General features: G+C 36.6%; 2 protein-coding genes across 4 annotated transcripts in view; one reads left to right on the top strand and one right to left on the bottom strand.

The window, feature by feature from the left end:
• The window catches only part of SMYD2 (SET and MYND domain containing 2), a 56,226-nt gene extending 42,535 nt beyond the window's left edge, over positions 1–13,691 (top strand). Inside the window, exon 12 of the mRNA XM_058165398.1 lies at positions 10,208–13,691. Coding sequence (XP_058021381.1) covers positions 10,208–10,264 — 57 coding nt within the window. The 3' untranslated portion in view covers positions 10,265–13,691. The remainder of the gene's footprint in view (positions 1–10,207) is intronic.
• Positions 5,660–16,532, bottom strand: part of PTPN14 (protein tyrosine phosphatase non-receptor type 14) — a 142,001-nt gene continuing 131,128 nt past the window's right edge. For 2 of the 3 annotated variants that reach the window (XM_058165387.1, XM_058165386.1), the window contains exons 17-19: positions 15,569–15,800; positions 13,700–13,863; positions 5,660–10,237 (exon numbers count right to left, since the gene is read on the bottom strand). In XM_058165387.1, coding sequence (XP_058021370.1) covers positions 10,109–10,237; positions 13,700–13,863; positions 15,569–15,800 — 525 coding nt within the window. In that variant the 3' untranslated portion in view covers positions 5,660–10,108. Of the gene's footprint in view, positions 10,238–13,699; positions 13,864–15,568; positions 15,801–15,829; positions 16,043–16,532 lie in introns of those variants that run through there. The other variant, XM_058165388.1, reaches the window with a different exon arrangement.

Consider the following 16,532-nt stretch of genomic DNA (forward strand, 5'->3'; position numbering starts at 1 on the left):
GCACCACTTTAAACAAATGCTGGTTGCTGGGTGACGTTGTGTTTTAGCAACAGATGCAAAGTGTTTCTCAAACCTCATTGCAGCAAGTGGGATGGACAGCGTTGAAACTAAAACTACCAAGACAATGAACAATCCTAGTCTCAAATGGAACTTTCCCTGCTCATTTGCCTAGTTACACAGTGGCTTGTTTTGAGTGACAGAAATTATCACGGGACCTTAACTGACCCTGACTGAGCTTCAAAAAGTTAAGCAGGTTCAAACTCAGATTATTCTTACACGGGAGATGACCAGGAAGTCCCAAGACTGAAAACCACACCGGGAAGTCCAAAAATTGTTTTGGAACACTTTGCATTATCTGAAAAAAAGAATGTACGTGCTGTTGCTAGAAACCTGCATGGTTGTCAGTAACAAGAAGTCAAGCCTGACTCAAGGACTGTATCTTTTAAATCAGGGGTCTCCAACCTTGGCAACTTTAAGCCTGGAGGACTGCAACTCCCAGAATTCCCCAGCCAGCAAAGCTGGCTGGGGAATTCTGGGAGTTGAAGTTCTCCAGGCTTAAAGTTGCCAAGGTTGGGGACCCGTTTTAAATAATGGATTAACACCCACAAAGAACATAATTGATAATATTTCTACATGTCTAAAAGTACCTAAATAATTTGGAACATTTTCCTTTTTAAAAAATTGTGAGACCAGAAGAGTGGAAAGTATCTAGTGCCAATAGTGTGTTAGTATGTTTGATGGACCAAAGTGTGAAAGTCCTCCTGTCTTCCTGGATCTGAAACAAGATAATTCTTGTCACTTACTAATTCTTTTTCTCTCTTGAAAGCTATGCATCTTCCCGCTCTACCAGCAGCATCTGCAGATACCTGTATAGTTATTCTATGGTGTAATTTCCATAGTGCCTTCCCCTAGTTATTTGGAAAATGCTAACTTATTCCCTCTCCATTTTTAAACCCTGAAACTTAGAAACAGCATACTAATTCATGCCCTTTTATTTTGTTATTTGTGTTTGCTTGTATGTATGTTAAAAAATAAAGTATCTTCTGGCACATGACCGGCTCTGCTATTCTTTGAAGTGGTTATTTATTACTTTGCTGAAACTTGGTAAATTTTTGGATGTTTTTCTTATGCTAGTTGTCTAGAGAAGGCATGGGAACATGTAACAAATAAGTCTCTCCAACCTTTCCTCTTTCCATTCACACAAGTAGGGCATTCGGTTATTTTTAAGCAAACTTAATTAGGCAAATTTAACAGCTGCCTTTTCTCATACAACACATATCCTGGAGACCGTGTATGGAAAGCCAGCTGGGTGGCTTTGGACCCGTCAGCCATCTCACTTCACAGGGTGGTTGTTGTGGGGAAAAATAGGAGGGAAAAGTATTAGGTATTTTTGCCACCTTGAGTTATAGTTTATAAAAATAGTAAAAGTGAGACATAATCAAATATAAAATAATTACGCAGAGCAAACTGATTCTAAATTAATCCAAATCTGATGTCATCTTCTTTTAAATGACCCCATAATCCCTTGCTGGATGGAGTCTGGGCAACTGAATGGAGCTGAGTGTTTACTGGCCGGATGCCCTTCCTGTCCCCAATGTGGAGTTATATTCAGCAGATATAGTCTCATTGTGCCGAGTGAAATATCTGCCTCAACCTAGGATTGAACTCACAGCCTCCTGATTGTGAGGTGGGAGCTCCACCTCTAGACCACTGCACCACTCAACAGCATATGCAAAATAGTCACTGCCAATGTTTTTGAATCAATTACACTGATTATTAGAAAGTTGAAAAAAGTTTTATTGCATAATAAGGCTAAGCATAATCTTTTACAAAACAAAGCTTGAATCAAAATTTTCTTACATTGCAAATATTTACAAAAAAGCAGTGTAAGATGTAAAAAACATATTGCAATTATATGCTGAAGTAAAAATTATAAAAACCAAAGAAAAGCGGAGAAAGTGCAAAATACTGTCAAAAATCAATTGCTTTTATACAAAAGAAACCAACAAGCATAAGCTTATGTACTGATACAAATATAACATGGCATGCATAGGTTTTTTTAAGGCTTTCAATGGTACAAAACAATAGGAAATGGATTATGGCAACCATTATGAATTCATAAAATGACTGAACTTAATTGTTTACAAAATGTATACTTAAGAAATAAGTTTTTTTTTTCAATGATGGCTCTGGATTTAAATTTATAATGCAATTTTCAAGTGAGGAATAAAAATACTGCAGTAAACCAGAACGAGAACAAATCAATGATGCAAAATATTTTTAGTGTGTTAATTTCTGGAACACAAACCTGGCATAATTATATTTGGTATAATTTAGGGACATCCATATAGTGAAATACCCACTTAAGATACCTGTCTTAAGGTATTAAGTTGATACTGGAGGTGATCTAAGCAGACAATTATTGTTACTTTGTATCTTCTAGTGTTACTAATGCCTTTTAGAACTGAATAGCAGCACACACATAAGATTTCAGAAAAACATCAGTGATGAACTCATTTCTAGACCCTATGCTGACAATGAAGAGAGTTCAAATCTAATGTTGGAATGGAAGTTTACATTCCATTCTAATTGTTTCCAAAAGAAGATATTACAGAATGGCATTAAAGGCAGCTTGCAAACTTCTGTGGCAGACTCATTAAAAAAAAAAATCAAGACAAATACAAGCTATTTGAAATATATGGATATAGAGAAGTCTTAACACAGTGCAGAAATGCATTTTTAAAGGTAACAGTCAAACAATTAACTTTGTAGAGCTAGCTTTAGTGCCAAGGCATTTTCCAATTGCTTGTCCATGATTGCCCAATGTTCAGCAGCTCTCTGCCATTTCCTAACAAAGCAATGGCCAAAGAGACATGCCACCTATCTATTAGGCAAAGGGCTTTTAGGACAGAGGACTGTGTTATCTTTTAGCAGCTAGGAATGCCTCTCAACACGTTTTAGAGGTTAAGAGTGTCTTTCTCTTCTTTTGGACGGGTCTTTTTAAAAAAGTCATTCATACAATTTGCTTTACACTTTCCCAAATATGAGATTTATGCCAATTTTAGCAGTACTGCTCAGAAGGTGGGGGGGGGGAAGCATAAAATAAGGGATGGTTGGCAACCCTGGAACTGCAAGTGGTCCCACTTTGTCCTGTGATATGAAGTCTAAAGCTATAACTCAATATGGTTTATTAACTGTAAGGTGTTAATCCATAAAGTGAATTATGTTTCAAATATTTAATTGGGATATATCTTAAGTATGGATAAAGTAATAGTCTAGACTTACAATTTCAATTCAAATGGAGGCATTTCACTAAATAAAAATGACTTCAAATATATAAATGATTTATAGGGTCATCCTTTACAAATTTACATAAGCAGGAACCATTGTCAATAATTATTTGACAGAACTTTGTACATTAAATTAACTTGTGGATGCAATTTTTCCTAGCTGAAATCATGCTTTGGACTATAGGAGACATTTTGTCTTTTTTTTTTGCTAAAGAAATAGAGAATGTTGTTATAAAAACAAATAGAGTAACTGAATTAGAGACTAATTGCAAATTTACATATGGTGTATAAGCCTAACAAAGGTGCAAAAATGTAATCTGACTTAAAATAATTCCCTTACTATGGAACATGATTATATCCTAATTACTTAACAATATCAATTTCACTGTATTTTACACAGCCAACACTAAAAAAAGCTGAAAGAATTCAGTGCACGGTCAGAGCATCTACAAATGTATAAAAGCAATGATCTGAGGATAAAGTTTGGATATATGTTTCTTTTTACACTTCGGTGCTACAATGGAATATATTATGAGAAGGCATTCTAAAAAGTATCTGCATCAACATTTGAATGGGATAAATGATCTGAAAATGGAGTCCAGATGAGGAAGCCAAGCAAAATGCATTGTTAACTCCAACCGTTAAACATATGTAGATACATAAATGTGGTAGCCCTTTTTCTAAAATATAGGCTCTATTCCATGAACATCTGAAACATATTGAACAGTGTAAATATAGTACTGATTTAAAAGCAGATTAACCGCTTGATTTGAAGTCATGTATTCAATCACTGTTAACTGCACTTATAGTATATGGAGGAATCTCGGTTTTCAAGGTAATGGGAAGTTTTAAGCGGCTTTTTAGTTAATAATGATTTCTGGTATTATTTAAGAATTGAACTGTTGTAGGATAGGCTTTATGGGTATAGGTAATATTTAAGTTAGATTTTGAAAAACAATATATGAATGTAGAAATTTGCTGTCAAAATGTGAAAGCCCAGAAGGAATATATTAAAGCAACTAATGTCAGCATCAATAACTAGTCATCAGAATCTAGAAAGGATACAAGAAATTTTATCTACAACATAAAAACTAAATAGCATGGTTTTATATGTATATCCCTCATGAGTGATTTTAGGAGAATAATCAGATTAAAAAGGTGCATCTCTTCAATAATTACTGTCCTTATCTTAGTGTTTTGGATTTACAAGTTAGTAATGCCCTTTTGGTAGCAACTTTGAGTAGTAATGCTCATGGCAGAAGCAATCTGTGACAAGGCAATGGGTTTTTCATGGGAAGAATTTTATCTTTTGATCAAGAGACGTGCAAAGATAATTCAAAATATACTAAATTGCTTTATTAAATACAACACAAACTTGAGAGAGTGAGAGCCATTTGGTGTAGTGGTTAAGGCATCAGGCTTAAAACTGGGAGACATTAAGTTCTAGTCCCACTTTCTCTCAGCCCATAGGAAGCAGGCAAGGGCAAACACCTTCTGAAAATCTTGCCAAGAAAATGGCAGGGATTTGTCCAGATCACCAGGAGTAAAAAACTACCTGAAAGGAGGGAGGGCAGGGGAAGCAATGAGGTATGGGAGACACTAGCATCCTGAAATACATTTCCAATTTTACACATCAAAAAAGGTCATGCGTTAGTAAATAAAAATGTGTAAGTAACAAATGACTGCAAGGTTGATTTAGTGTTTGTTATTTTAAGGAATGCCCCTAGTATAAATTGAAAAGAGCAAGCTACTTCTACCCTGGCATTGTGAAGTCTTGGCACCTCAATAGAAAATGTTCGCTCTCAGAAAATTCTCCACAGTATGACATTTGGTAGACTTTTCAGATAAAAGGGTTTTAAACATGAGTAGGCAATGCAACAGGCATGCTTACTAAAGATATAGCAAAGAAATATTTGACACGATGGGAGTAATATTGGGGATTCATTGAAATCTTGCAAGATGTAATTAATTTAGCTTAAGATTTTACTAATCTGACACAAGGTCTCGTTAACTACTCAAAAGATTTCTCCCTGAAATCTCACAAGAATTCAACAATTATTTACTGTTCCACTATGCAGGATTATGCAGCAGTATGCAAAAGGGTTAAAAGTTCAGAGCAATTCCTATAAAGCAGGGCTGTCAAACTTGTGGCCCACGGCCAGGCCCACCCCCATTTTAGCAAAGGGGTAAAAAGTCGTGATACGTCATGTGATGATGTGATGCCGCGAGTTTCACACCCCTGCTATAAAGAAAAGACATTCTAGATACACTGGTCCAGATCATTTATTACTATATAGAAATCAAGTAGGCTTCAATGTCAGCCTGCATTATACAGTAAAACACTTGCTAACACAAGTTACCTACCTAAGAATTCTGCCATGTATAGAATATATTATAATAATTTTAACAAGGATGATTTAAAAAATGAATCATGTTAGGTTAGAGTGAAACTATCTAAGGAGTAGCACTACCAAACCAATTGCTTCCATTCAACACATCTTTCATGGGCCGTAAGAGCCTTCTGTTATGTAGTTGGGGGAAAAGATTATGATGTTTACATTGTCAGATATTATCATTCTGTACAACATTAATTTGCTTGCAATGATGTATGAATATTGCCTATTGATTTTTTTCCTACAATTCCATAGTTCATTATTATTTATATTAACCCACAAGAGGAACTTTATAATTTTACTTAGCTTTTTCTGAAATTAACTAACTTAATTTAAACCAGAATTTTGGTTCCACAGGCCATACATCTGCTAATGTGAAATTTTATCTCAGAACTGGGGTGATTAATAGATCTATGTAAATTCTAGGAAAGGGAATAAAAGACCATTCTTCAACTTGATGTTCACTAATACATTTGAGTACAAGTGTCTTACTCTATAGCCGGCCTGCAACTGAAGTTCCATTCATCTCTCTATACTACTCAGGATAGCAGGTGTTAAACTGGCAGCCTGTGGGCCTGATGCGTCAAGCGCAGGACATACCCACCCCAGCTCTGCAAATGGGAATAACGTCGCAAAGTGTCACACAACAGCAATGTGACGCCATGAGCTTGACATCTGTGCAGTACAGGAACAGGGGATATCGCATCATCCCCTGAAACATTATGATATTCTGAGATTAACAACAGTTGCTTTTTTAAAAAAAAACTATCCTTGGATTTATTCCTTGAAGTAACTTCATTCTTGAACTTTCTTGAAATTAAGATCATTAATATAATCAGTTAAGTTTTGTCTTTACAGCATGATGCTTAATTAACATTAGATTCTTCAAACATTAACAAAATAAAGCTTCTGATGCTGAGGGTCATTAGAATTTGAGCAAGACTTTTAAAATTAAGCTTGTTAAGGTCAACATTAGTATGAAAATCACACTAAAATAGTATGTACCTTAATAGTCTTAATTTTTTTCTTTGAACACCATCTTCCTTGTAGACTACCTTATAGTGTGAAAATGGTTCCTTATTATATTAGTAGTGGTTCTTTATTATATTAGTATTAGTGGCTTGGTCTTGGGCATTGGTGTTTAACTGCAGGAAGATTTCCCTTGCAATTATGTGTGCAAGATAGGTATACATTGTGACAAAACGCCTTGGCAATGTCTCATCAATACTTCCTTTTTTAGTATCCATTATGCCTGCTTATTAAATAACTTCTTTTGGTTTGCATACTTCTAGAACAGCCAAGACTATACAGATCACATCCTAAATCTCAGAGCAATCAGACCTTGGAGGGGATTATTTTCTCTTTCTAACTCCCTACCTGTCAGGCCAAATAGAGCAATGGGACTTGACAGCTCTGGTTTCAAACTTAATTCATCATTAGGAAATTATTCAAAAAACTATAATGAGATAACTAATTTAATACACTTTGCTTCAAGGTTTATTCCTTGGCCAGCTTCCCAGATACAAAGCGTCTCTGTTCAATTATCACGCAGATGCCACTAAAAGACTTTAAATGGTTTCAGCTAATTTAACAAGAGATATGTTGGCATTGGCAAAGATATGCTGGACTGGAAACTGCACACTAAAGAAATAAGAGTCTCTAAAGGAGCATCAACAGAAGACATTCTCTATATATTCTTTTCCTAAATATTTAAGGTGGCTTGAATTCTGTCTTTTTCTTAGTAAGGTTGGGGTGAATTGAGCAGTGGTTTAGATTTAACATGTGAGGGCAGTGAAATAAGTTAAGCCTATCCATATATACTTAGAAGTAAATCCTTCTGAGATCAATGGGACTTGCTCCCAGGAACATATAGACAAGACTGCAGGTTTAATCCCTACAAAGAAACTGCAGTTTTTTTAAAAAGTATATATTATACTATGTAAAATATAGTATAAGTAGTCCTTGACTTATAGCCATTCATGTCAGATGCAAGAAATCAGGAGTCAAGGTGGTTCAAATGACTGCATGCTAATGATCTTTACAAGAATCTGAACTACTAATGGTCAAAGCACGGGTCCAGTAAACACTTGGTGGCATTCAACCTACCCAGCAACCTGGGTAGGTTGGCAACTGGCAGATATTTATGACAGCTGCACTGTTCTAGGATCATGTGATCGCCATTTGTAAATTTCCCAGCTGGTTTCCAACAAGCAATGGGGGAAGCCAGATTCACTTAGTAACTACATAATTCGCTTAACAATGGCAATGATTCACTAAGCAACTATTGCAAAAAATGGTTTAAAATAAGGCACAACTCACTTAACAACTGCCTTGCTCAATGGAAATGTTGAACCCAATTGTGGTTGTAAGTCAAGGATTACTTGTATAATATAAATATAGATACAACACAGGTGTCAAACATTATGTTAAGAGATATTTTTCCCATCGGATATACAATGGGAATGCCTCTTCTATTCAAGAAACTGCCTGCAATGTCACTTTGGGTGTTCATCTAAAAGAAAGCATGCTAGAAACTGTGACTTTTGCTTTGATATCATTCTTTTCATGTATATTCAATTTTAATCTATAGTTTGGTCACAAAAATAACTTCCTCTCTTTTTTAAAAAATCCCTATTCATTTTTATATTTTGGATTGGTTAAAAATCTTGAATCTGGCTCATTTCCACAAAGTCTATAACCCATCCTAAGCATATCAGCTTTAATACTATTGTCTAATTTAGAAATTTGGGGGGGAGGAGGAGAAGGGAGGAATCATAAGTATTTTAAAAGGCAACACAGGATTATTATGTATAAAAGCAATATTAAAACTGGTTATAATAACTCAATGTCAGATGGATGTTTTGATGAGCAAATCATATTGTTCAGTGGGAGGGGGAAATAATTTGAATCAGGACCTTGGAGAGCGATGGCAAATCAGAGTGGACACTGCTGAGATAAATGGATCAAAGATTATGTACCATCAAGTCACTGTCAATTCCTAGCGACAACGTAGATTTTGTCCATGACAATCTGTCCATCACCTGATTTTTCAAGAGCAATAAGCAAAAAGTCTAATTTAACATAATTATTACATTATGTGAAGATGATTAAAAATTATTTGTGAATCCAAGGAATGCATTGCAGCCACACAACAGAGCCGGCAGACACAAACCCTACAGGGGTTTTAGAGCCTGGAGACACTTAGGGCAACATACCTAAACCACTAGAACATTCTCTTTTGCAAACAATACTAAATCAATAAGTTAGCATTTCCTATTCATTTAAATGGATGTTTTTAAAACACTTTCAACTGTCATGTCCTTATACCTGCTGTTCTAGGCTACAGGTAGTTATTGGCTTACAGTAATTGGACACAAGATTAACCTCAAAAGCTGTTTGCATGTTAACCTAGTAAGATTTCTAAAAAAAGCTAAACAACCATTCTCCATATATACCTCTCCCTTAGAAGGAGAGAGAACAGAGAGGAAGTCACAGAAAGGGTGACTCTGCTACTATCAGCATGCACCAACAGAATGTTCTACCAAAATATGGCCATCAATAGAAAAGATCTTCAGATTTACTCTGTATGATTCAAAGAATAATCTGACTTGAAAAACACCCCTGATCTCGGTATTTCACATCATGTGCAGGGCAATTTCTAGACTCAAGATACAGCATCAACTGTAGGATTTAGGATTGATTAGATCTTGCTTGGACCCTTAAAAACTTCTTAGAATGGATCTCATTCCAGTATTTCAGCTATTTTATAGCTTTAAATATTGCTACTATCCATCATCAAGGTACTACCAGTATAATCATACTTGCTTAGTACTGAACCCTTGAAATCTTGAGCTTATTGGAAATCCCCCTGCTATTCTGTAAGGCACTGCATGTATCATAGATGGCAAAAGCTTGTTCCTTTTCTATAATATTATAGACATACATCTGCTTTTAAATTTGAACAAAAGTCAAATACTTTTTTAAGCTGGTTTTTCTTCTATGTGCACAGCCCTGAAAACAGATTGCTAAATACTCTTTTCACAAAAATAAAATAGAATACAATAAAATAGCAAAGCTGCCTTGCATGTCATATAGAAATGCAATGGTCAAGAGAACATCTCCAGATAGGATTATTTTCCGTCCTAAAGACAGATTACAATAAAGAGATGTGTCAAATGTGGTTCCGTCATTTTAAGGTTACCCCACGTTCCACCAATTAAGAAAGTTCACACATCATTTAAAAAAAATAAATTATCTCATATAAAATCATCCGCAAGAAGAACAAAGTGTCCTTATCATTGAAGCAATTTTGATCAGGTGTCACAAAATACTGCAAAGCAAGCAGCTTTGTAGTAGGGTGATTCTCAGCCAAACCAAAAAGGCTGTCTAAATAAGTGAATGAAAAGAATGTCTCTTTTAAAGGTGTTAAATGAGCCTGGAATTTTGTAGAAATAAGATAAGGACCTGGTAGACAAATTTATACTGTGCGATAGTTTGGATCATGAACATTCTTTGTTCCCTCAGGTGTTGAAGCATCACTGGAACGTCTACTTTCTGCAAAGAGGAAGAGAAAATGCATAGCAACATTATCGCTGTAGAGCTAAACAAAATAATATAGGAGTCAAACAATTGTTGCATTTGCTTTCTTTAATTCTTATTCTGCACCATTAAATCCCATTGCTGTATCAGTTAGTGGTTTTCTTTTTTTTTTCTGGGAATCACAACAGTAGGATAAATATAAATACAGAAGAACAACTAAGTCCAGGTTTGCATACAATTTGGGAAGCATCAACCTAAAATTAAACTGGACAGCATTCTTAGATTAGAGGTCCATTTAGTTTCATTTCTCTTGTGCTCTAAATTGTATCAGAGACACATAAGATGTTTCTTTATTCATGGGAAGAGTTTTCATGTGAAAGAAAAAAAACAAGAAGAGTGAATTGTTGAGATTATTAGCACGTATTTGTTCTAGAGCAGGGGTCAGCAACCCGCGGTCTGGAGCCACATGTGGCTCTTTCATCCCTCTGCTGTGGCTCCCTGTTGCTGGTCGGCTCCACAATTGATAGGGCTTTCAGTTCGGACAGGTAGAGGGAAAAGGATGCTGCGCTAGGAGGAGACTATGGTGGGGGAATCAACTTCCAGTTGGCAGAGGAAAAAGGATGCCGTGCTAGAAGACTCTATGGTGGAGGAACCGGATTTCTGGTTGGCTCTAGAATTGAACAGGGGCTTCCATTAGAACCTTTGTGGCTCTTTGAGTGTTTAAGGTTGCCAACCCCTGTTCTAGAGGATTGTTATCTTTATCAAGGCAAGAAAAGAAATGGTTCAATTCATATTCTGCAACTAATATAAATCCAATAATTAACATAGCCTCAGAATGGCCATTCTGATTGTTTAAAAATGTGTCAGTTAAGTTCAAGAAGACATCTAAAGACTATTTATTAGAATGATGCTTAACAAGATATATTTAGAACTCCAGTCTTACTGCCTTGCAACCACTAGTGAGGCAAATATAAGAAGAAGACTGCATAAATATTTTTACACCATTCTTCTTCCTGGACCCTCTTCGCCAAAGAATCGCAAAAGCTAAGAGGTGCACAGAGGGTTCTATACAACCCAATAAAATTGAATACATAAAGATGCTATAGAATATTTATATTCTAGCATGTTCAAAACACAAATATAAACTTCAATATCCCAGCTTATTTTTTTTTCTTGCTAGAACTTCTTTCATTGGCAGAAACAGGATAGCATCATTTTCCTATTCTCTGCAGCCCTTCGCCATCCTTCATATTTGCTTCGAAAGTTTAAAAAAACAACATTGAGAGGCATAATTGGGATTACAGGTGTCTTACTATGAGGAGGGAAGTTTCCTTGTGCAAAGTTTGTTCTTTATGAAAAGCAGTTCTTAACCGGTTTCAATATTTGCATTTTTGCATTCACTTTCCACCAATGTTCCTTTGTTTCCCGATAAAGGTATTTCCTTACTTAATTTGTTCTAATAAAGAACAAATTTCAAAAGTTGTTATTCTACCTAAATATGATCCTGTTTTACAACAGAGATGTAAGATAGTTGTCTTCAAATAGGACAGTTGAAGGACTGTCTTACTGATGATGTAGTAAACTTGTTTGGTGTTCTCTAGAAGGCAAGAAACAATGAGCTGAATGGATAATTCAGATTTTGACTGGACATCAGAAAAATTTTCCAATGATAAGAGCTGTTCAACAATGAAACTGTATTAGGGAACTCCTGTACTGGAAAAAGAGTTAAGAGTAGTTGATTTCAAAATTCACTCCAATTCTAACTTTCTATGATTATTGTAAGTAGCACAGTTCTTTCCCAGTGCTATTCCCATCACCTAGACATTTCAAACAAGTTCAGCATATATAATGCCAATTCCTGTTGATCTTCATTGATGGCACCCTATGCTTGAATAGCATCATAATATACTTTTATCTATTTTGGGATGAAGAGCTACTTTGAGTAACACACTGAAATCTGATAATGCAAAACTTCAAATGATTTGTTAAACTTACTGTAAATTAAACACAATTAGTATTAATGTTCCCAATAATCTCCCTTTTTATGACCCTGTAATCTTCAGGGTGGAGTAGGGGTAACTGGATGGAGCTGAGAGTTTACTAGCCAAATGCCCTTCCCCACACCATGCGGAGTTCACAGATTTTTTTTTTTTTTGCACCCTAGAAGAGAAACATCTGCTGCTACCCAGATTGAATGCTCAACCTTCTAAATGGGAGGTGAGCATCTTCACCACTAGGTCACTGTGGCACTCAGTACTATTGCTCCCAATGAAATTTAAAATTTCAGTTTTCTGTCACACTATAATTTAAGTATTATAGTTCAGAGGAACTCTAGAGACTATGAGAGGTAACTCTAGAGACTATGAGAGGTAATTTTGCCTTGGGACTTTCAGCTAAGTGCCATTCCTCTACCAGGTCCTATACAACACATTTTATTTGAACCATCAGATTGCTCTCTTTGTTTTAAACAAGTACGGATAAGGATCTCAGTTTTCTTCTTCTCAACTTTGTTAACTTTCAGACCTTACCAAAGAACGTTGCTGTGTGGAATTTGATCAACAGCAGCCTAAATTCCTTTGCTAAGCTAGTTAGAACATAGTTCAATCTAAGCAAGAAAAAAATGCAGGCTAGTTTGGACTTGCAGGGCTCAACCCAACTCTTAATAGCCGAGTGTTTGATTTTCAGTCATAATTCTCGTATTTGCTGCAAAAACAAATCTATGACAATATCCTTGTTTTCCAAGCCAAGCTTCAAAACCACTTGAGAGGACAGGGACAAATATTGGACAGTGTGCTTTCAAATCTCTTTTTTAAAAAAAACAACAAAAATCTTGAAAAAAGGCAAGTGGGGGATGGGACGTGCAAAATTATTCATGGAGAGAAGGAGATCTGTCTCTTTTTCTCATTGTACTACAAGCTGGGATTTGGAGACTCCACCATGAAATTGCTGAACTAGAACTAATTAAGAAGTTTCCCTATATTTAGATTTGAGTGGAGACATTTGTTTTCTGTTCCACTACAGATGTTAATTAGCATACTTTACTGGGATGGCTGGATCATTACCAATGGCTGTTGTTCTGAACGGTCAATTTACTTATCTTGAGTTTTACAAAGATCTCCCCCCCCTTTTTTTTTTTTTTGCATTCCATTGGCATTAGACTTCATTTCTTTTTCATGTCTCTGTGTGACTTTGCAGATGCATAGGCCAGTGTGTATAAACTATGTTGATTGCCGATTGAGGCTTCTGCCACAATAAGAAATGTATTCCGATTATCCTATCTGGTTACATAAGTCACATTTGTTAGTTTTAAGGACCTACAAGAGTGTTGCTTTTGTGGCACAGTGCAATATGGTGACTCCTTTAGTATTGGTGGACCTTTTCCTGCACACATTTGTACTTCACCCTGCAGTGACGCTCCCTGGACTGCACCTCTTCTTAGGAAGAAATACATAACTTCAGGAAGACCCTTTCACTTACCTCATTGTGTTCCAAGCAGCCAATCATAAGCTCTGTCAAAATAACCACACCTGTCCTCCCTACTCCAGCACTACAGTGCACAACAATTGGAGGGTTGCAGTTATTACTGCTGTCCAGAATGCTGTTGGTGTGACGGCGCACCGACTGGATCTCTTCCAAATAGGCTGCAAGGTAGGAATAAACAAAAAAAAAGTACATTTCCCAAATCTATTGCAGTTTTACATAAACTACGGCAAGGAAGTTGAGGGGAGCAAGTTTCCTTTTAAATTATGATCATTTACAGTTCTTAGGAAACACTAATTATTTGGCCTCTAGACAGCAAACCACACCGAATGCAGTAAGTGCCAGCAGGGTGTCGATTACTACTTGGGACTTTAAATTAATCAGCTGTTTAAAAAAATACCCACACATACACTCTTCCACCCTTTGCAAATCCCAAAGTCCCTGAAGCAGATGACTGTAGACATTACTTACAGCAATTCCTACGATTAACAGGCTGGGATCAGAACAACAGCAAGTTTCCCCCAGAAACATGCCTGCTGGAGCACTATCTAATAGGAAGGGGCCATCCATCTGGCCCTTTCCTTACCTTGCAAATTGTGACTGAATTTCAAGTATTTCTGCCCTATCCTCGACTTCCAGGCATCGTTTTTAGGGCTAGTGAAAAGTTTGAATAGCAAAACAAGCAAACAGCAGGTTTGCCCTTAGCTGCACCATAGTTTGTTAAAGACAGAACCTTTGACAACAATGATCTGTGATGTTAAACAAGGCACAAGACTGCTTAGTCCTACTCAAGGATTCAGCTTTAAGAGCTGCTGAATGCAGAAGGGGAAGAGAGGAAGGATGTTATGTCAGTGATGAAATCTGAACCGGTTTACTACCGGTTCACTGGCAGCACATGGGCACTCTGCGCGCATTTGCAGTGCACACCATGCACCAAATGCGAGATGCGCGTGTGCAGTGCATGTCAAAAGGAGGCATTTGGTAAAGTAGAACAGCACCAGGGGGTGGGAGGTGATCAACTGTGGCGCGTGATCTGGTTTTGTTTTTGTTTTTACTTTCAAAAGCATTTTTTTACAACCTCTTCGGTCAAAGAGGTTGTAGAAAAAATGCTTTTAAAAGTAAAATAAAAAAGCCTCTGATGAACAGGCAACTCAGCTGGGATCATCAGAGCCTTTTTTTCCCTTTTAAAAGCATTTTTTACAACCTCATCGGCCGTAAAATGCTTTTAAAAGGCTCTGATGATCGCGTGACTCAGTTGGGCATGGGCAGGGAGGGGGCGAGGGATTTTTGCTACCAGTTCTCCAAACCACTTGCCGCCATTGCTACCGGATTGGCCGATCTGGTCCGAACTGGGAGCATTTCACCCCTGTGTTATGTCCTTCATGTAATTGTTTCAGCTACTTTACGGATTTTGGAGACAAACTCTCTAGTGCGGAGTCTTCTGTATCCAAATAGGTTCTTAAAATGTTACAGCATATGCAGTAAAGTATTTCAGAGCAATCTGCATATCTTATACTTACTCAGTTTAAAAAACACTGACCTAAGAGAACCCGAGCAAAACCTTGGGAAATCATGACAAGCACATAAGAATACTATTTAGGTATTCTACAGTCATTGTAGAATATTCAATATTCATATGCAGAATTCATTCGTTATTGTTTTCTCAACAAAATGAATTCTGTTAGGTTATTGCATTTATTTTTGTAAAATAACAGGATTCATTTCATCAAGAAAATGCAATGGTCATCTATTTGTTATCTTTCCTCATAAACATTTCTTAAGAGTCCTCTTTTTTTGCTCTCCCTCCCCCCTCCCCCTGCTCCAATAAACACAGTTGCCATTAGATTCACATGTAGGAAAGCTTACAAAGGAAGTCTTGCTCTCCTGGACAAGCATGATCTGGCCAGTTGGTGTACTGTAAATGCCACACAGTCTTCTCTTGTCCTAACAATAGGTGCTTGACTTTCAGGCCCGTTGTAGCATAACAACCAGAAACAGTCCGGAACTTGGTGGTCACTTTGAATTTTCCATAAGTGGCTGAGCTATGTTTTGAGCCAAGTTTGGGCCAATAACGATGGCTTTTGGTTCTTCCTCTTTCCTACCCCGCCCCCAAAGGAAACAGAAACAAAATTTGCAACAATCACTGAAACGAAAGAATTGATCAAGTATTAGGTTGGCATGCTATAGCTGTTACAATGTCAAAATAAGATTAGAGTCACCTGGATTCAATTCTCCATACAGTTCACTGGATAGTTGTGGATTATTATTTTCTTTTAGTTTACAGCCTTGTAATGCAAGTAACATGAGCTATGGAGAAAACTCCATCTGCTGTTCAGACTTCTTTGGAGAAAGGATAGGATAAATCAATGTGTTAAACAGCCGTTCAATGCTGCATATACCACCCTTACTTTTGTCTCACCACTGACTAGCCTGTAATATTTTTAAACTGTCATATACAGTCGCAAATTCTACCTTTATTGAATATAATATAAAATACAAAAGATCTGAATATAAAATACAAATCTTGTGTTTATATTTGGGATGATCTCTGAGAAGATATTCAGGTTGAAATAGAAATTGAATAAATAGAAATTGAATAATTGATTGCTTGAATGAATGATTAATTCTAACCCCTGACAACTAATTTGGCAGCATCCAAGATCTATAAAACACATGTGTTCCAGCACAAGACTATTGACATATGCCCCTCTATACACAATAGACCCTGTATTCAATAACTTGTCTGATAATCAGAAATGTGGACTTTGAAGAAGCAAGACAGAAAAAGTATTAATGCTTTTGAACTTCAGGAATTGGAAAAGACTCCCGA

The sequence above is a fragment of the Ahaetulla prasina genome, chromosome 1 (genome assembly GCF_028640845.1).
Source record: "Ahaetulla prasina isolate Xishuangbanna chromosome 1, ASM2864084v1, whole genome shotgun sequence".
NCBI classification, from domain to species: Eukaryota; Metazoa; Chordata; class Lepidosauria; order Squamata; family Colubridae; genus Ahaetulla; species Ahaetulla prasina.